The following is a 20,581-nucleotide window of genomic DNA, read 5'->3' as shown; positions in this document are numbered from 1 at the left end:
ATACGCGGCTCCTGTGGCAAGTTCCCAAGCTACCGTAGCTATAAAAACATAAAAGTTTATTTCTCCGGGTGGCTCTGATTCATGCGGTCACTTGGGGACTCAGGTTTCGTCCCCCTACTTGCCTCACCTTCCCCTTCGGTGCGGTTAAAGCGGGATCACGGGCACTGTTGATGTGCCAGCTCACGGGAAAGGGAAGAGAACAGTCTGGGCGTCGGCACGCGGCACTGCCGCTCACGTGCCGTGGACGAGAACTTGGTCCGTGGCTGCGCCGAGCTGCGAGGGAGGCTGGGGACGCCGGGCTCCAGTTCTGTTACAGCAGCAGGACGGGACGGACCTGGGGAGGCGGCTGCCACTCTCCACGTCATACGCTTTCCTTTGCTCCCTCGCCCGTCCGTATGTGCCCCCCGTAGGGCCAGGCCCTTCGCTGTAGGGGTCCTTGGCTGGGTGTCCTCAGGCAAGTGACTCAGCCTCCCTGATCCTCAGTGTCTTCATCCGTCAAATGAGCGGCCGCCTCCTGGCTTGTGGTGGGTTCAGGCCAGAACGTGGGGCCTGGGGGCGGGCCCAGAAGGCCTAGCTCCTCAGGGGTGGGCAGGAAGTGCTTCTCATACCCAGAGTCAAGCCGGGTGGAGGCCTGGGGGGGCTCCGCAACCGGGAGTGGTTCCATCTCTTCCACTTTCAGGATGGGGAAGTCCCCGAGGGGCTGAGCCTGAGGCATCTCCTGGGAAGAAACGAGACTGAGATACTGCCCCCCCCCCATTCTCCCCCCTCTGTTCCCACCCGCTCCCCACTCTCCCAGCACCCGCCACCCTCCCAGAGGGCCCAGGTAAGCCCCCCTTTTTGCTCACCTCCATGTGAGGCTGGCCAGAATTGCTATTGGCAGGATCAGGAACCTTCTCCCAGACCCAGCGGGGCAGTACCTTGTGCCGAAGGTGGAGGCACCTGGCAAGCAGGTAAGAGGGCAGGGAATCTAGCTGACCTGATACCCAGGCCCAGGTTGCAGAGTCCGGGAGCGTCACAGAGCCCTGAGTGTCCCCTCACCATCGGCTCCCCCCACCCCGCCGCAAAGCTTAGCTCAGGTCCGGCTGCCCTCCCCACCTGTGCGGAGACCCACCTGGCCGACAGCCTCACCTTCCAGAGGTGGCTAGGCTCATACCACAGCCCATCAGGAGCAAGCCCCACAGGAGAAAGACACCTGGCAGAACTTTCCACTTCAGGGTGTTATCTGAGGCGGAGGGACAGGAGAACATTTAGACACCAGGGATGGGGGAGGGATCGGGTATGGATCACGGATGGGGCAGGGCTTGGGTGCGGGAGACAGGTAAGTGGGCGGGGCTTAGGAGTGGGTAAGGGCTAAGGGTGGGGGACATCTTGGGGTGGGAGGGAGGGTTGTGAACAAAACAGTCGTCAGGGATGGGCGAAAGGGTGAGACACACACACTGCCCGATAATCCAGAGTACTCTGCAGGATCAGAATGCCCCCGAGGCATCATCAATAACCACCGCTCACTCTCGGAAACCCCTATCTCCTTGAAATGGAGCAGACCCCCTCCTGTGGTAGTCCCACCCCAGCCCCTCTACCTGGTAGGTGAAGCCGGAGGCTGGGACCGGGTGGGCCCTGTCCTGCGATGGTGGATGCGGTCATCCACAGCTCACAAGGACCCCAGGGAAGGTCAGGCAGGGTGATGTTCCGGGCGCTGCCACTCACTGAAGGACACACCCAGAGAGGTTGGGGAGGCAGTCAAGTCCTACCTCAGGGCCTTTGCATGTGCTTTCTCTATGTCTGCAACACTCTCCCCAGATACCCACATGACTCCAAGCCTTCTTTGCTCAAATTTCACCTCCTCAGTGAGGTCCTCCCTGACCACAGGAAAGTTTGCTCCACAAGGAGCCTGGGTGGCTCAGCCAGTTAAGTGTCCAGCTCTTGGTTTCAGCTCAGGTCACAGTCTCATGGTTCCTGAGATCAAACCCCATGCTGGGCTCCACACTGACAGTGCAGAGCCTGCTTGGGATTCATTCTCTCTCTCTCTCTCTCTCTCTCTCTCTGCCCCTCCTCTGTGCTCGTTCTCTCTCTCTCTCTCAAAATAAGTAAACTTTATTTTTATTTATTAAAAAAATTTAATGTTTATTCATTTTTGAGAGAGACAGACAGAGCATGAGTGGGGGAGTGGCAGAGAGAGAGGGAGACACAGAATCTGAAGCAGGCTTCAGTCTCTGAGCTATCAGCACAGAGCCCGATGCGGGGCTCGAACTCACGAACCGCGAGTTCACGACCTGGGCCAAAGTCGGATGCTTAAACCGATTGAGACGCCCAGGCACCCAAAATAAATAAGTAAACTTAAAAAAAAAAAGAAAGAAAGAAAGAAAAAAGAAAGCTCTACAAGGGCCATATTCCCAGCACCTAGATCAGTGCCTGGCACACAGAAAGCCCTCAAAAACGACATACATTTGAAAAACTAAATGAATGAGCATCATATTCCTCACCTGCACATTGACCCAGTGAATAGAGATTCTCCCCAGATAAGGGGAAGACATGTGCACCTCCCAGAGCTATATTTGTCTACCTTTTTTTTTTTTTTTTTTTTTTTACTAAATTGTCTTTTTTGTTTTTAAGCTAAAAGAGGAAGTAGCTTTTGGTTTGTTACAGGATAATAGGAGACAAGAGCACGGATCCAGATATAATGCCATAGAAAATGTCTAAGCTAAATCAGCAGGTGAAAAAAATAAAGTTGCAAAATATCACAGTCATAAGAGATTCAGGGGCCAAACTATAGTCTGTAACATGGTATTTTATTTTGTTTTATTTTTTACGATTTAACATCGATGTATTTTTGAGAAGGAGAGAGAGGGAGAGAATGAGCCGGGGAGGGGCCGAAAGAGGGAGACAGAGGATCCGAAGCAGGCTCCACACTGTGAGCACAAAACCCGATGGGGGGCTCGAACTCAGGACCATGAGATCATGACCTGAGCGGAAATCAAAAGTCAGCCATTAAACTGAGCCACCCAGGCGCCCCGCCCTTTTTTTAAATGTTTATTTATTTTTGAGAGAGAGAGAGAGACAGAGCATGAGCAGGGGAGGGGCAGAGAAAGAGGGAGACAGAGGCCAAAGCGAGCTCTGCACTGACAGCAGAGAGCTCAATGCAGGGTTTGAACTCATGAACCACGAGATCATGACCTGAGCTGAAGTCAGATGCTTAACCAACTGAGCCACCCAGGTGCCCCAATACATGGTCCTCTTTTAAAAATAATCATAATACATACATGTGTATATATTTAATAACATATAAATATAAAAATGTAAGGGGTGCCTGGGTGGTTCAGTCGGTTTAGCATCTGACTCTTGATTTCAGTCCAGGTCACGATCCCAGGGTCATGGGATGGAAACCCATGTCGGGCTCTGCACTGAGCACAGAGCCTGCTTAAGATTCTCTCTCTCTCTCTCTCTCTCTCTCTCTCTCTCTCTCTCTCTCTCCCTTTACCCTTCTGCCTTGTCTGCACCCTCTCTCTAAAATTAAAACAAATTTTTTTGGCGCGCCTGGGTGGCGCAGTCGGTTAAGCGTCCGACTTCAGCCAGGTCACGATCTCGCGGTCCGTGAGTTCGAGCCCCGCGTCAGGCTCTGGGCTGATGGCTCGGAGCCTGGAGCCTGTTTCCGATTCTGTGTCTCCCTCTCTCTCTCTGCCCCTCCCCCGTTCATGCTCTGTCTCTCTCTGTCCCAAAAATAAATAAAAAACGTTGAAAAAAAAAATTAAAATTAAAACAAATTTTTTAAAATCTAATGATGGATACATACTTGAAATAAAAATCACACATAACCCTGTGATCGTGCTGACATGGTGCACAATTTCTCCCCATATTTGCACCTCTGCTTTGCTCAGTGCTGGGTTTCTTTTACAGAAATGGAACCATCTCTTGGAGTTTTGTCATCTTTTTTATCTTTTTCGCTTAATAAAACATGACAGGCATCTCTCAATGTCAATAAATATAGATCAAAGTCTTCATCTTTAATGGCCAAATGGCAGTTCGTTATATTGACAGCCACAGGATTATTGTCCCCTAGGGAGCTGAGGACACCCTGTTGTTTTCCCAGGGGCTGAGAGGGAACCAAGGGGCCAATGTGGGGACAAGAGTTGGGTAGACTGATGGGTGGATCTTGTGGGGGCTAGGAGCAGGGGACAGGGGCAGTGAAGCTCACCATTCATGCAGACAGAAGGCCCGGTCCCGCTCTGTGCGCACAAGGTGTAGTGGGTGAGATGGCCCCGGAGTTGGCGCCTTGGGACCTCTCCCCATGCTATGGCGGGGGTTCCTGGCGGGGTGTCCTGGAGTCGCCAAAGTGTTGGTCCTGCTAAGGGCACTGGGGAGGAAGCCAGGGGGTCAAAGTCTGTCACGGTTCTAGAGGGTTCCACCATTCTCCAGCCCCACCACTTACCTAGTTCCTCTCTGAACCTCCAGACTGAGGGGGCAGGGGCCAAGCCGCAAGGAGAGACTGCTGTCACTGTGATTCGGTAGGGGACCCCTCCTTCAAACTCCCCTGGTGGGTGGAGGGACAAAGACAGAGTTGGCGCCCCCTCCCCTACTCAGTCCCTACCCAGTAGGCGTCTTCATTTGGGTCTCCTGAAGGACATGCTGAGAGAAATATTTGGGTAAAAGTAATTTTCCTGGGTGGTAGCCCCACAGAACACCACCAGGGCGGCTGGGAAGTGAAATAGGGAAAGAGAGGCAGCCCTCCAGTAAATGACAACAATTTCCCAATGTAGGCAATGGAAATTCAATCCCGCCGGCGACCTCTGGGAGGCAGCAGAGAGCACATGCCTGAGAGCCAACCCACCCACGGAGGGAGGAAGCTGGGGTATGTATCCACCAACCCTTACCAGTAATCGGTGGAGGGCTGCATCTCATGGGACTTAATTCCCAAGCACTTCCAGCCGGCTGCTTAGGCAGGCGAAATGCTTCAGTGACCAGAAAAAGGCTTCAGGGCAAAGGAAATACAGGTGCCGGAGGCTGGGAGATGGTCAACACACCGGGCTACGCGTGGGGTGGCTCTGACGCCACCCATCATGGTAGGTGAGGCTCCTGAGGTCCCTTCTCAAAGCCTACGGCTGCTGCATGGCCTTCCCCAGATGGGAATTTTCTAAAATCGGGGCTCCTCCTCTTGTCTCCATACATGCTATGGTCCTCGGGACTCTGTCCTTCCTAAATTTTTCACTCAATGCCTCCCTCTCGTGATCTCCCAAGTCCTTCACACCAAGGATGGGCTCCCCAGCACCACATCCCAGTCCAGAACTCATAGCAAGCCCCAGACCTGAGTATCCAACAGCCCCATGGACAGCTCCATTTGGATGAACATCTCCAACAAAACATGTCCAAGTGGATCCCCAAAATTCTGCCCAGGACTCCCCAGTCAGAACCTGCCTGCTTCTCTCCCCTTCCTCAGTTCCCACGTGGTCCAGCCCTCACCCCTTCCCAGTCCACTCCCCCCAAGAGCAGCCAAAGGGCACCTGTGAGCAACCGAGTCAGGGCATATCCATTCTTGCTCAGAACTCTCCATGGCTCCTACCTCACTCGGGATAAACCCAAGTCCTTGTAACCCACCAGGCTTTGCACAATTTGCCTGTCACCTCCCTGCCCTCACCTCCTCCCCCTCTCTCCTCTCATGCATTCTACTCCTGCCACACCGGCCTCCTCGCTGTTCTTCTAACATATCAGGCACATTCCTGCCTCTGGGCCCTTGCGCTGTCTGTTCCCTCTTGCTTTTCCCTCAGGCATCCTCACAGCTCCCTCTCTCACCTCCTTCGGGTGTCGGTTCAAATGTGGCTCTTCCACAAAGGCCTTTTCTAACCTTTCTTTCTAAAATAGCAGTGCGCCCTCCTCCCCTTTACCTTGTTTTATTTCCCCCCCCAATTACACTGTCGGTGTATTTGTTTTGTTGTTTGTTTCATTGGCTGCTCACCCATAAGAAAGTCAGCTCCATGACGATGGGGATGTTGCCGAGAGGGAGGGTAGTGTGACGGCTCAGGGTTTGGCTTCAGGGGCCTGATAATGTGGTTCAACTCCTGGCTCTACCACCTATTTGCCGTGTGGTCCCGGGGAAGTTGCTTAACCTCCCTGGGCCTTTTTCTTCACCTACACCTCGGGCACGATAATAACAGAGGCCTACTTGATAAGGCAGTTTGAATCATTTAATGCTTACGGTAAATGCCAACAGACACCCGCGGCTCTCACTGCACACCAGTGTCCCGCACACGGCCTGGCCCACCGTGAACGGTCGGTGAATACCGCATGCATGAATTAATGAGACTTTAAACGTAACATTCTCTCCTGCAGGCCCACTCATCAGTCCGCTATGCAAGCGCTGAGACGGGAACCCCGGGGTCCCCGGGCCTCACCTGGCAATAGCGCTCTGAGGTTCTCAGGGGGAAGCCGGATCCAGTTGAGGGCGTCCAGGGGATCCCCGTCCCGGGCCCAGTCCACCACGTGCTCCTGCAACTCCCCAGACCCCCGCTGCCAAGTCACCAGCAGTTCCGGGCTCCCGGCCACTCTCCTGACCACCACGCCATGGGGGGCAGCACTTGGACCTGGACGGGGGAGGAGTCTCAGCGGTCGACGCTGGGAGGCCCCGCCTCCCTCTCAGGGGCGGGGCGGGGCGGGGCGGGGGCGGGGCAGGGGCGGGGCAGATCCAGAGCCTCTTACCCAAGCAGGCCAAAGAAAGGTTCGTGAGAGGCTTCCAGCTCGTGGCATTGACGGCAGACAGCCCAACCCACCCCGCCTGGCTGGGGATGGAGAAGTTGCAGCAGGCAGCCGTCTTCCGGATCAGCTCCTGTCCTTTAATCTGGAACCAGACTTTATAGCTCATCCGCACGCAGTGGCCCGGGGCCTGAAGGCCGACAGGAAAAGGGTGTTACTTACTATCTCCCATTTGCCAGGCACACGCTGTGGCTGTGGGTCTGCGTGAGGTCCGCCTGACAAACCAGTCCGTGGACTATTTCTGCCGGCTCCGTGTTACGGATGAAGCAACGGAGCCTCTAGGGGGCTCCGTGGCACAGGTGAAATTAGAATACGGTTCCAGGGCCCCAACCAGGGTGAAGTGGAGGGTGAGGCGCTCGCCTCGGGTGCAAAAGTTGAAGGGGAGGATAGGGAAAACCCAGCAATCGAGAAAAATTCTATTCTACTCCATCACAATGAAGGCCAAACAACCCATGACCAACAAAATTTCAAGATTTTAAGGACAGACAGGATCTGCCCCTGCACCTGCATGGCCCTGCCTTACTCTTTCATCGTAATCTGTGTCCTGCGTGGCTCTTCGGGATTTAAAAATCCCCGCTGTTGTACAGAGGGGAGGGAATGTGGAGCAAAGAGGACCGCAGCCTCCAGGATCGTCGCTCTGGGGAAGTCTGTGAGCATTTTTGGTTGCCTCAATGACTGGTATTGTTTTCTATGTTTGTTTCTTTGTTTTGAGAGGGTGCATGTGCATGTGAGTGGGGGAGGGGCAGAGAGAGAGAGAGAGAGACAGAGAGAATCCCAAGCGGGTTCCACTCTGTCAGCGAAGAGCCCCACATGGGGCTCGACCCCACGAACTGTGAGATCATGACCTGAGCCGAAATGTGATTGGTATTTGATGGGCAAGAGCCAGGGATGTAACACTGTCCTGGAAACAAAAAACTGCCCCTTGACCATTGTGGCTTTAGAATGCCATCCCCACTGGAAACTTTTGTAGATGAAAGCCTATCTAATAATGTTAACTGATCCTACAACGAAACTCCTTCTTTAAAAAGATGCTTATTTACTTTTAAGAGAGAAAGAGAGAGAGAGAGAGCAGGGGAGGGGCAGAGAGAGAGACACACACACACACACAGAATCCGAAGCAAGCTCTAGGCTCCAAGCTGTCAGCCCAGAGCCTGACTCGGGGCTGAACCCACAAACCATGAGATCATGACCTGGGCTGAAGTCGGACGCTTAGCCGACTGAGCCACCCAGGTGCCCCTAGAAGCAAACTCCTTTTTTTTTGTTTGTTTGTTTGTTTGTTGTTGTTTTTTTAATTTTTTTAACGTTTATTTATTTTTGAGACAGAGAGAGACAGAGCATGAATGGGGGAGGGGCAGAGAGAGAGGGAGACACAGAATCGGAAGCAGGCTCCAGGCTCCGAGCCATCAGCCCAGAGGCTGACGCGGGGCTCGAACCCACGGACCGCGAGATCGTGACCTGAGCTGAAGTCAGACGCTTAACCAACTGAGCCACCCAGGCGCCCCTCCTTTTGATGTATAAAGACAAAACCTTTGGGGGGCCTGGTGTGAATGCTCACTGAACTTTTAAATATTCAGAATATGGGGATTTCTAGGCAGTTTTTATTATCAATTCCCAGTACAGTCTGTGTTCTAATTAGAGAATTCTTTAATGTGCCCTGCATCACCTCACCCCTTTGAAGCCCCTGGAAACTGGCTCTATGGCCTGGTATGCAGTTGATTTTGGTAAATGTCTTAATTGTACATAGAAGAAAGGCATGTTCTGACATTTCCTATGTGAGTCTATTAGGTTGTTTGCTAATCACATGCTCAGATATTCTAGATCTTGACTTGTTTTTCATCTATTATGAAATTACTGATAGGAGTGTGTTAAACTCTCCCACAATGGTTGTGGATTCATATATTTCTCCTTGTAGTTCTGTCAATTTTTGCTATATGTATTTTAAAGCCATATTATTAGGTACATATAGTTTTAGTACTCATATCATATTGGTGAACTGAATTGTTGCCGTCATGTAGCTACCTTATTTCCCCTTCATTTTCTTCTTCCCTCCCTTCCTCCCCCTCCCTTCCCTTCCCTTCCCTTCTTTTTCTTTCCCTCCCTCCCTCTCTCTCCTTTTCTTTCTTTTCTTTCTTTCTCTTTCTTTCTTTCTTTCTCTTTCCCTCCCTCCCTCTCTCTCTCCCTTTTTTCTTTCTTTCTTTCTTTCTTTCTTTCTTTCTTTCTTTCTTTCTTTCTTTCTTTCTCTTTCTTGTGTTTATTTATTTTTGAGAGAGAGAGGGAGACAGAGGATCCAAAGCGAGCTCTGCACTGACAGCAGAGAGCCCAATGAGGGCTCAAACTCATGAACCACGAGATCATGACCTGAGCTGAAGCCAGACGTTTAACCAACTGAGCCACGCAGGGGCCCCTCCCCTTCACTTTCTACTGAATGTTACAATCAGAAGTCTTTATCATATTTTTTAAAAACATGACTATAGGGGTGCCTGGGTGGCTCAGTTGGTTAAGCTTCTGACTTCAGCTCAGGTCACGATCTCATGGTTTGTGAGTTTAAGCCCCACGTCGCATTCTGTGCTGACAGCTCAGAGCCTGGAGCCTACTTCGGATTCTGTGTCTCCCTCTCTTTCTTCCCCTCTCCTGCTCATGCTATCTCTCTCTCTCTCTCTCTCTCTCTCTCAAAAATAAACATTTTAAAATTTAATATAAAATAAAATAATGTATTAAAAATCAATACTAGGGACACCTAGGTGGCTCAGTCAATTAAGCATCTAATTTTGCCTCAGGTCATGATCTCACATTTGTGAGTTTAAGCCCCGCATCATGCTTGCTGCTGTCAGCGTGGAGCACTCTTCGGATCCTCTGCCTCTGTCTCTGTCTCTGTCTCTCTCTCTCTCTGCCCCTATTCGGATCGTGCTGTCTCTGCCCCTATTCGGATCGTGCTGTCTCTCTCAAAAAAAAAAAAAAAATTAAAAAAAAATTAATATTAGACCATGTGGCCCAAGAGGGTTATGGGCCCTGCTGTTTTGTTCCTCCGCCATATTTACTGTGAGCCAGGGCCTAGCGACGCCTGGAACGTCGTAGGTGCTCAACGGATTGGGAGCAGTGGGGATGGGTTTCTGTCCTCTCCTAACTCCGCTTCCATACCACCACCGGAGCCCTGGCGCACTGTGCTGTATTTTAGGGAGCTGAGCCTACTCTTCCTTTCAAACCTTTGCACCTGCTGTTCCCCCCGGCCTGCACCCGCCTTCGTGTCTCAGCTCAGACCTCCTAGAAGTAGCTGACGTTGGGGGAGGCTTGCCCTAAGCCAGGACCTCTCTGAGCATCCCTGCCCCCCCCACCCCCCCGCCACCACAAAGCCTTGGGGTCACCTCAAGAAGGCATCATCAGCATTGTCACCTCTGTCTTGTCCACGTGGTTGTTATTTGGGGCTTCCTGACATGCGCGGGGAAATGGGACGGAGCCCCACAGCTCACCTTCCACAGAAGCAGGGCTTCCTGTGTGCCCGCTGTCCCGCAGACATCCCCCGATATCCATACGTCTTTTGGAGTTGCCAAGGAGGAGGAAAGGGGGGTACAAGTGAGAGAGGCACGGTGGTACAGACTTCCGGGAGGGGAGACGAGGGTGTCGGGCAAGCCTGGAGAGCCTCACCAGAGGGCGGCGTCTGGAAGGACAGAACAGGGCTCCGGTGGCCCCACAGACCCTCTTCGTTCTCCACTCGGCAGCGGCCGTACACCCGATAGCCAGTGGCTAGCTCCAGGTCCTGGATCTCAACGGGGGCCAGGGGTATGGACTTCACTTCTGGCTCCAGCTGGCGGAGAGACAGGGAAGAGCAGTGAAGCCGAGGGCTGAGTTGCGAGTATCTGACCTGGTATCTCCGCAGGGTCCAACTGCCCTCTGCTTTGCACAAGACCAAGGGGATTCCCAGGACCCAGGCCTTTTGGGTTTGACATTGGGACAACCGCCAGCAAAAAGAGGAGACAAAGTGGCCACTCTATGGCTCATGTACAGCAGTAGGTAGTAGTAAATTCTGTTATTCTCCCCCTTTTACAGGTGAGGAAAACCGAGGCCCTGGAGAGGGGGAAGTGCCTTGCCCAAGGTCACAAAGCAGGTGGGTGCTGGAGATGAGCGTCATACCCAGGCAGTCAGATTCCAAAGTCTGCCTCTCAGCATTGCTCTGAATTGCATGCATAATCACAATGACAACTTTCTTCAATATTGCAATGTTTTGCATGAGGCGCCTGAGACAACTGGTGATCCCCAATATCCATTCTCCCCGTTTTCCTTTGGAAATAGAAGCCCTGAGTATCAGCGGGGAACATGGCTGTCAAGACTGAGGACTACATTTCCCAGCCTCCCTTACAATCAGGTGGGACCATGTGACCGTGTTCTGGCCAATGAGATATGAGAGGAAATGATCCTGGCAACTTCTGTGTTGTACAAAGTGCATGGGCAGGTCCCCCAACTCCTTCTGGGGTCTCCTCGCTCTAGGGTTCTCTTCCATTTTCTTGCTGTGCGAGCTTGGGAAGGTGCTTAGCTTCTCTGAGGTTGGCTTCCCCGACTGTGAAACAGATATCGTAAAAGCATCTGCTATAAAGGAAAGTTGGGAGGGACTCATCAAGATAATCTGTGCAATTAGCCTGGGACCTGATGATGCCCAGCAGGTGCTCAGAAATGTCAGCTGCCTTTATTGATTATTTTTTAGTGTTTATTTAAACCAAGCCTTGCTCCTCATCTGTAAAGCGAGTAGGTATAAAAGGCATCTACCTCGGGGCGCCTGGGTGGCCCCGTCGGTTAAGTGTCCGACTTCAGCTCAGGTCACGATCTCGCGGTCCGTGAGTTCCGGCCCTGCATCGGGCTCTGTGCTGACAGCTCAGAGCCTGGAGTCTGCTTCGGATTCTGTGTCTCCCTCTCTCTCTGGCCCTCCCCGCCCCCCTCTCAAAAATAAATAAACATTAAAAAAAAGGCATCTACCTTAAAGAGTTCTTGTAAGGGTTCAATAAAGAGCCTAGAATAGTGCCTGGCACACAGCAGACGCTTTCTAAATGTCTTCTGTTATTTTAAGGTTAATGTAAGCTATCGGAGGGCTTCTTTGCATTCACAAAAAGGCTGGAGGAAGTTTACTGTGTTTCTCAAAATTCCCAAGTGGAGTTTGGATTGGGACTGCATGAGATTTGAGATTATTTGGTGGGGCGGGGTGTGATTTTTTTTTTAGCTGAACAAGAGGCAACATACAGGCCTTTTGTGTGAGATGGGGACAGACTCCAGGAACAAGTGAGGAACGGGTTCTGGGCTGGGTCTCTGATTTGGGGATGATGCCTTGGACCCTGCCTGGAGTAGGGTGGGGGAAGAGGGGCCCCTGACACTCACCAGAGTCCAGGCAGTCCCCTGGCATCTTTGATAGTAGAACTGGCAGACCAGGACCTTGTGGGGTGGCCACACTGGCGGGGCCCAATGGACAGTGGCCTCCAAGGGGTCATCCTCTGAAAAGTCGACGTCAGGGTAGAGCCGGGGGGCATCAGGCTTCACTGAGGAAGGAGAGGCCGGGACATATTTATCCGGGGTCTCCAGGACCACCCCCCCCCCACAACACGCCCCCACCCCCATCCCCCCTGTTACTTCGGGTTTCCAGGTTCACGAAGACTGGGGGCCAGAGAGGCTGGCCGGCCTCGGTACCCCAGACAAGCAGTTCATCAGACATGGTAAGCTGTTCCCGCGGAATGGTCACCCAGCTCTGCCCAGTGGGCACTGCCACAGTCCACGTTCTGTTGGGATGGCTGTGAGGAGAGATGTGGGGGTAGGGGGGTATAGATTGGGTTGGGGCCAAAGCCATCATGATAACTGCTCTGCCTGGGTTCAAATCCCAGCTTTGCTGCTTCAGGGCTGTGTGACCTTGAGCAAATGACTTCACTTCTCTGTGCCTCAGTTTCCTCATCTACAAAATGAGGGTGACAGAAGCACCTGCCGAAGGGCGGAAGAGCGAGGGGAATCAACGAGGTAAGACGTGGAATGTATTACCACGTACGTTTAGAACATAAACCGCGTGGTAATACGTGGAACGTTTAGAACAGCATTGGCGGGAGGGGAGGGGGAGGGGCACCTGGGTGGCTCAGTCGGTTAAGCGTCCGACTCTTGGATCCTGCTCAGGTCATGTTCCCATGGTTCCTGAGTCCGAGCCCCGCGCTGGGCTCTGCACTTGATAGGGCGGAGCCTGCCTGGGATTCTCTCTCTCCCCCTTTCTCTGCCCCTCCCCTGCTCGAGCTGTCTCTGTCTCTCTCCAAATAAATAAATAAGCTTAAAACAAAAAAACAAACCAAAACAGCAGTGGGTGCCCACCACGAGCCACGTGAGCATTGCTCGCTGCATTTATTGAGCACCTACTTCCAGGCGGGCACATTTACACTTATGCAACGGTACAGTCAGCAAATCCATATTGTGCCAGGCCCTGCTGTGGGAGCTGGGGACAGGACTGGGACCAGAGCAGGCCAGGACCCGGCTCTCTAGAGCTGCTCCTCCAGTAGGGGGGAGGCCAACGAGAAACACACAAATATATAATCGATGGCGGTTATACGCGATACACAGAACGATCATCAGGGTGGAGAGGATACGGTGCGGTGATGTGGTGAGGAAAGACAGTGCTATTTTAAGAAGGGTGGTCAGGAGCCTTTCTCAGAGGTGATCTTTGAACAAAGGCCCGGAGGATATGAGGGCGGGGCCGTGCAGTACAGGGTGGTGGTGGGCGGGGGAGGGGAAGCGTTTTTTAGGAAGAGGCGGCAGTCGGTGCAAAGGCCTCGAGGTCAACTGACCGGTGTGTTTGAGGACCGGCAAGGAAGCCCGCGTGGCAGGGGTGCAACGAGGGAGGTGGACAGATGCGCCCTGACTCAGGTGTCCACGGGCGCCCTCTGGCTGCTGTGGCGGAGAACACGCCGGGAGGGCGCAAACCGGAGCCCAGGAAGGAGGTGGGGACTGCGCGGTCCCAGCTCTGCTGGCCAGGATGGGGGCTAGACCAGGGTGGGTGCTGGGGAAGGAGAGAGTGCCAGATTCTGGATATACTGGAGAAGGTGGAGCCGGCAAGGCTCGCTGACAGGTCGGAGGTGGGTGACAGAGAGCGGCGCTGGGGATATCCTGAAGGATTAGGTTGCAAAGATGCAAAAACGAGGCCTTCGTAAAACAGCAACAACAACAAAAACACCGGCGCTCGTGAAGATGCGGAGAAACCGTAGCCCTCCTACGGGAATGGAAAATGTTGCAGCTGCTGCAGAAAACAGTTGGGCCGTTTCTCAGTTAAACCCAGAATTGCGGTGCGACCCGGCAACTCCACCCCTATGCGTGGACCCAAAAGAATGGAACACAGGGACTCAAACGCTTGTAGGTGTATGTTCCTAACGGTGCTAGTCACGGTTCCCAAAAGGTGGAAACAAACTAAATGGCCATCAACAGATGAATGGAGGGGCGCCTGGGTGGCGACTCTTGATTTTGGCTCAGGTCATGATCTCACAGTTTGTGGGGTCGAGCCCCGAACCGGGCTTTGCACTGACAGTGCAGAGCCTATTTGGGATTGTCTCTCTCCGTCTCTCTCTGCCCCTGTCCAACTCACTCTCTCTGTCTCTCTCCAGATAAATAATAAGCTTAAAAAAAAAACAAACAGATGAGTGGATACACAAAATGTGGTCAATCCCCACAGTGGAATATTATTCAGCCATAAAAAGGAACGGCGTTCTGACTCATGCTACAACATGGATGAACCTCCAAACCCGCTAAGTGAGGGGCGCCTGGGTGGCTCAGCCGGTTAAGCCTCTGACTTCGGCTCAGGTCACGAGTTCGAGCCGGACATCAGGTTCTGGGCGGACAGCTCGGAGCCTGGAGCCTGCTTCGGACTCTGCGTCTCCTTCTCTCTCTGCCCCTCCCCTGCTTGCACTCTGTCTCTCTCCCTCTCTCTCAAAAATGAACAAACTTAAAAAAAAAAAAAAAAACATGCTAAGTAAAAGAAGCCACACACAAAAGGCCACATAGTGTATAACTCCTTTTATATGAAATGTTCAGAACCGGTAAACCCACAGAGACAGAAAGCAGGATGGCGGTGACGGGGACCGGTGGGGAGCACGATAGGGAGCGGACTGTTCGTGGGATGGAACTTCCTTTTGGGGTGATGAGAGTGTTCTGGAAGTAGAGAAGGTGGTGGCACAACACTGTGAATGTGCCAAACGCCACTGGATTGTTCGCTTTGAAATGGTTAACTTTGTGTTATGCGAATTTCGCCTCCTTAAACAAGGGGGGACCTTCTCCGACTGCCCCCTCTTAAACCGAGGGGGCTTAAACCTAGGCCCCTCTGGAAAGGAACGGTGGGGACCGCTGCCCAACGATGTGAATGTACCGAATGCCACCGAACACTTAAAAATGGCTGAGAAAAGGGGCGCCTGGGTGGCGCAGTCGGTTAAGCGTCCGACTTCAGCCAGGTCACGATCTCGCGGTCCGTGAGTTCGAGCCCCGCGTCGGGCTCTGGGCTGATGGCTCGGAGCCTGGAGCCTGTTTCTGATTCTGTGTCTCCCTCTCTCTCTGCCCCTCCCCCGTTCATGCTCTGTCTCTCTCTGTCCCAAAAATAAATTAAAAACGTTGAAAAAAAATAAAAAAAAAAAATGGCTGAGAAAAAAAGATGGCATAATTTGATAGGACTATTTTCCCCTCCTTAAAAAGGCAACAGCCCCTCCCCGACCAGTGGTTCCCACCTTTCCATGCCCCTTTTACACCTCCCTCACTTAGCCAAATTCGACATGAATTGGAGTTTGCAGGTGTGATTCATCATGAAGCAACCCAGGTCTCCCCCCTTCAACTGTGACTTCCACGAGGTCCAGGCTGTCGGTCGGCCTCTTTCACTGCTGCGTCCCCAGCACCAGACCAGATCCTTTTTATACGCTCAGAGAAGTTAAGCTACTTGCCTAAGGTCACACAGCAGTAAAAACCAGCTTCTAATTATTAAGCAATTTCTCTTGGCCAGTGCCTAACTCGTTGAACCCTCAAAGCCAAAGCTGGGAGGCAGGTCCCTTTATTCTGGCCATTTGGTGAGGGAGGAAAGAGAGGCTCAGAGAGGGAAAGTGACTGCTTTAGGGTCACACAGCAAGGAACTGCACAACCTGGAATCAAAGAAAGGGCTTGAGAGTGGGGGGGGGGGTCCTCTCAACTGAGTATGCTGGGACCTGACTGGCCACCCTTCCAAAGCCTCAGTTTCCCCACGTCAGCCGGTTGTACTCACTACTTCTGGCTCTGGAGGTGCAGCGTGGAGGGGGCTGCCAGATCCCCAAGAGGTCCCCACGAGCAGTTCAAGTCGCCCAAGGGTCCAACTCCATAGCACTGCAGTGGCCCGGGACTTCCTGGAGAGGGAGGTGGGAGGGTCCCAGGGAAGAGGGTCAATTCTCCCAGCAGCCTGCACATCCCAGAGCCTGAACTTCCCCCGACTTCTGCCAACTGGGGAGGGCGATCCAGGGTCCCTGCCGGAGGCGAGCAGTAGGAAGGGGGCTCTGGATACCCCTCCCCAGGCTTTGGGCATAACTACTCCACTCCCTCTGCCAGCCACATCCTGTTGCCACCCCAAGAGCCTCCACCCCACCCCCGGGCCTCGGGCTCCCACCTCGCTGCCGACCCCCGTTCCCCAGCTGCCCTCTTGGCGCGGTTCCCGCCCCAGGAGGTGCAGAGAGGCGGCGGTCGTTCCGCAAACTTGCGGTGCACCCGGAGGCTTTGCGCCCCCGGGGCGAGCGCGGCGCCAGAGCGCCCGACACGAGCTCGCTCCAGAACTCACCCTGGGGTCGACTCCGGTGGCACAGCAGCGACAATAGAGGCAGCAGCACCAGCTCCGGCCGCGGCCGGAAGGGAGCGGCCCGGGCCCCTCGCATGGCGCTCCCCCTACCGCGCCCCGAGTCCGGCCGGCCCTGCCCGGCCCTGCCCGGCCCTGCCCGGCGCGGCAGCGCCGCTCGCCTCGCTCTCCGGGTCCGGCACCCAGGCGGCCACGGGAAGCGCCCCTCCCCTCCCAGCCGCCTCCGCACCTTGCGCTCCGGGTCCCCGCCCCTTCCCGGTGGCGGAAAGTCCCCAGCGGCGCAGGCTGGGGCTGTCGAGAGGGAGGGGAAAACGGCCCGGGGCGTCTGGCGGGTGCTGCGCGCCTCGCCGAGCTCTGTGAAACCCGTGCCCCTTCCCACCCCGCAACAAGGCACACGCCGCAAAGTCCTTTGGAACTTTTATTATTGGGGTCGAAGAAGGTTCCGATCGGTCCCCCCCCCCCCCCGAGCCTCCTACCCCAGGATGGGTGAAGGGAGCCCAGGGGTCCCCACCATTATTCTAGGGTCCACAGCTCTAGAACCCCAGCCGGTGGGGTTGGAGGAGGAGGGGCTGGAAGGCAGGGAGAAGGCAACCAGCAAAGGCTGGAATGGAGCCGGGGCGTAATTTGGAAGAGTGGCCACAGTTGGGGCAAGAGAGAATCACAGTTTGGGCAAAGGTGTCAGCGTGGCCGGTTTCAGTACAATAGGGGCGCCACTGCGGCAGGGAACGGTATAGGCCTGGCAAAGGCATGATATGACCTAAGGAGAGGTCAGGGGTCAGGATCAGAGGTTCCCATTTGGCCAGGTAGGGGAAGTTTGCTCGGGTTTAGGAGAGGCTGGTCAAAGGTCAGGGTTAAGGGGGGGGGGGGGGGCGGCGTGTCCCAGTGCACGGTGCCTGAGCCCTGATTTGCAGATGAATGAACGCATGAGGGGCCAGAGTCAGGTGCCCAGCTGGCCCCTGGGCCCCTGGCCACCCGGTCACTGGTCTAGCAGAGGCTGCTGATTTCACTCTTACTGCACCCCCACTTGCAGCAGTTGCTGGAGAGGCCATCCAGGACATCACGGACAGGGCGCAGAGCCCCTGGAGTTCCCTGCCAGCCAGGTCGGTCTGCATACAAAGCCCGGGGGTACTTGGTCAGGGCCAGCCACTCGCTGGAGGCTACTGCCCCGTCCAGCTCGCTGTCTGTGTCAGAGTCTGTGTCTGGGAAGGTGAAGGATGAAAAGAGTTAGTGCTTGGGGCTCAGCTGCGATCACACCCAGAGGCTGTCTCAGCTACTTCTATTCTTGTGATGCAGCTTCATGGTCAAAAGTTTCATCCCATTCAGGCCTACCTTCCAGTTTTGACAGGCAGATTATTCAACCTCACAGAGCTTGACTGTCCTCTCTTGTCATTTCTTTTCTCCTACTCTTTATTCATTGAGGACCTGATGGTTAAGAGCATGTGTTTGGGAGCCTCTCTGAGTTATACTCTGGAGCACGTGAATGTACTTCTCCGACCCTTGGTTTCCTTGTGTGCAAAGTGGGGATAATAATAATAATGCCTACCTTCTAGGGTTTTACGTGGAGTAGATGACAGAATTAATACCCATGGAAAAGCTTAGAACAGAGTCTGGCACACGAGAAGCACTCACCATATACTTACCATGTGCCAACCACTGTGTTGTTGGTGGTTTTTTTTTAATGTTTATTGAGTCTTCACGGAGAGAGAGAGAAAGAAAAAGCAGGGCAAGGGCAGAGAGAAAGACAGAGGATCCAAAGTGGGCTCTGTACGGACAACAGCGCACCTGATGTGGGGCTCGAACTCACAAACTGTGAGATCGTGACCTGAGCTGAAGTCACACACTTAACCGACTGAGCCGCCCAGGCACCCTCTGCCAAACACTGTTTTAAAGGATTTAGTGGGCTAACTCCTTTATTCCTCACAATGACGACCCCATGAGGTGGGGGCGCCTATTACCATGCCCATTTTCCAGAGGAGAACACCGAGGCACGGTTTCGTAAACCAACCTGCACAAGAACACGCGGCCATTAAGTTGCAGGCCTCCTACTTGAACCCAGGCAGCGTGTCTTCCAAGTCCACCTTTATATCATCACCATCATGAAAACTTTCGTTTAATTTTTTCGCCAGGCTCCTGCCCTTCATGAAACCAGGCCCCATGCCCCCCGCTTGAGCCCAGACTGAGCCCCCTGCCCACCGTCCTGATCCGCTTTGACTCAGTGTTGCCACTTAGCCATCCTGGGAAGATTCGGGGACTGTGCCTCTCATTTGCAGATAAGGAGGCTCAGAGAGGGTAAGCAACTTGCCAGGAGGGTCACCAGCTAGGTGGCAAAATCTGGCCTTGTATACACCACACCCCTCACGCTACCTTCCGCAGAGGGTTGAAAAGCGGTTCAGTGTCAGTTTCTCAATGGCGTCCCATCTCCCACCCGACCCCCCATCCTTAAGGGCAGGCTCATACACAGCAGGTGCTCCAAAAACCGCGGCCAGTTCTCTGACGACTCCGCAGGTCTGCTAACCGGCTCCTCCCTGCCTCGGCACAGCTCTGAGGCCTGGGCCAGTTTCCCCAGCTGTACATCATAGGACAGGGACTCTCCTGCCCTGGCCCTTCATCTCATCTCCATCCCTGGCTCCTTGGACCATCCCATGTCCCATCCATTGTCCACCCCTCCCCGCCACACTACCCCCCCCCAGCCGCACCCCCCCCCCCCCCCAGCCTCACCCGTAGCTTCATGGGCCAGGATGTCCGACCGCCTCCATCGGGAGCCCCCGCAGGTGAAGATGACGGCCCGGATGAATTCCCGGCCGCAAAGCTTCACTCCGTAGGGTGATGCCCGGGCCTCGGTGCTCAGCCACAGCTCCCCAGCCAGCACCCACACGGCCAGCAGCAGCAGCAGCGAGCGCTTGGCCATGCTGGACAGGAACACCTGGGACGCTGGGGCACAGCGACGCAACCTCCCTGGGAGTCTGTGTCCCTGCTGCCTCCTGGCCCCCCATTTATATACCCCGGGTTCCCCCCACCTGTCACGGAGAAGGCAAGTGACCTCCTTTATCTCCTCCAGCAGAGGGGAGGCTGGCATGCCCCCCCCAACCCCGACCTTTCCCGTTTCCAGGAGCAAGTGATAACCTTTAACCAGGGACGGGGTGACGTGATCCAGCTCACTGTCATCTTCATCTAGAAGGGCGAGAAGGTCTCGATTCAGCAGAGACCGGGGACCCAGACCCCACCAGACCCGAAGAGAGGGCACAGCCAGATACAACCCCCGCATAGGGCTGGGTCTCCTCTAGAGTAACAATGATAATGAGCGTTTCTGCTTCCGCAGTGTGGGCTAGGCTACAAGGCCAGGCACTGCTCTAAGTATTTTCCATCTGGTTCATCCTCCCAGTGACCTATGATAATGGTTCTCAAATTTGAGCAAGCCTCAGTATCTCCCAGAGGGCTCGTTAAAACACAGATTCCCGGGCCCTATTTACAGAGCATCTGAGAATCTGCATTTGCAACAAACCTCCAGGCCATGCTGTTGCTACGCTGCTCCAGAAACGGCACTTTTCTTTCTTTCTTTCTTTCTTTTTCTTTCTTTCTTTCTTTCTTTCTTTCTTTCTTTCTTTCTTTCTTTCTTTCTTTCTTTCTTTCTTTCTTTTTCTTTCTTTCTTTCTTTCTTTCTTTCTTTCTTTTTTTTACATTTATTTATTTTTGAGAAAGGGGGTGGGGAGGGGCAGAGAGAAGGAGACAGAGGATCTGTCGCAGGTTCCTCGCTGTGACCGCAGAACCCGATGAGGGGCTCGAACTCACGAACGTGAGACCGTGACCTGAGCCAAAATCAAGAGTCGGCTGCTCAACCGGCTGAGTCACCCAAGGCACCCCAGAAACCGCACTATTAAGACCCACTGGACTATGAGATTAGGACTAAGATTATGCCCATATTACAGATAAGGAAACTGAGGCACAGAGTGGTGACAGAAGGGGCCCAAGCTTGGCTAGTAAGTGGGGGCGGGGATGGGGATTCAAACAGAGCCACCTGACTCCAAAATCCATGCCCTCCAAGGG

At 53.9% G+C, this 20,581-nt stretch overlaps 2 protein-coding genes and 1 long non-coding RNA gene across 3 annotated transcripts; all 3 read right to left on the bottom strand.

The window, feature by feature from the left end:
* Positions 1-35: 35 nt before the first annotated feature.
* On the bottom strand, positions 36-16,766 carry IL27RA (interleukin 27 receptor subunit alpha). The gene is given in 15 exon segments (XM_019427481.2): positions 36-554; positions 557-718; positions 846-939; positions 1,129-1,222; positions 1,578-1,703; positions 4,190-4,348; positions 4,424-4,525; positions 6,381-6,569; positions 6,685-6,868; positions 10,206-10,270; positions 10,381-10,540; positions 12,100-12,257; positions 12,349-12,506; positions 15,980-16,097; positions 16,523-16,766. Coding segments are annotated over 15 exon segments (1,887 nt in total). The 5' UTR covers positions 16,617-16,766; the 3' UTR covers positions 36-530.
* Positions 14,740-15,973, bottom strand: LOC128775504 (uncharacterized). Its single transcript, XR_008420209.1, has 2 exons — positions 15,456-15,973; positions 14,740-14,889 (listed from the first exon to the last, which is right to left on the bottom strand). It is a non-coding gene; the product is annotated as an uncharacterized LOC128775504 (long non-coding RNA).
* A 633-nt stretch (positions 16,767-17,399) lies between the features above and the next one.
* RLN3 (relaxin 3) lies at positions 17,400-19,484 on the bottom strand. The gene is made up of 2 exons (XM_019427482.2): positions 19,252-19,484; positions 17,400-17,747 (listed from the first exon to the last, which is right to left on the bottom strand). The coding sequence occupies exons 1-2, from the start codon at positions 19,443-19,445 to the stop codon at positions 17,522-17,524; spliced, it is 420 nt and encodes a 139-aa protein (XP_019283027.1). The 5' UTR covers positions 19,446-19,484; the 3' UTR covers positions 17,400-17,521.
* Positions 19,485-20,581: the final 1,097 nt, after the last annotated feature.

Source organism: Panthera pardus, unplaced genomic scaffold (genome assembly GCF_024362965.1).
Source record: "Panthera pardus isolate Hobbes unplaced genomic scaffold, ASM2436296v1 HiC_scaffold_8, whole genome shotgun sequence".
Taxonomy (NCBI): Eukaryota; Metazoa; Chordata; class Mammalia; order Carnivora; family Felidae; genus Panthera; species Panthera pardus.
This window is presented reverse-complemented; position numbering and strand designations above follow the sequence as displayed.

Excerpts from the sequence above, each read along its gene's own strand:
- RLN3 (XM_019427482.2), bottom strand. The coding sequence starts at position 19,445 with ATGGCCAAGCGCTCGCTGCTGCTGCTGCTGGCCGTGTGGGTGCTGGCT. Across the intron at positions 17,748-19,251 it reads GCCCATGAAGCTACGGGTGA|CACCTTCCCAGACACAGACT; the intron begins GGCTGGGGGGGG and ends CTTTTCATCCTT.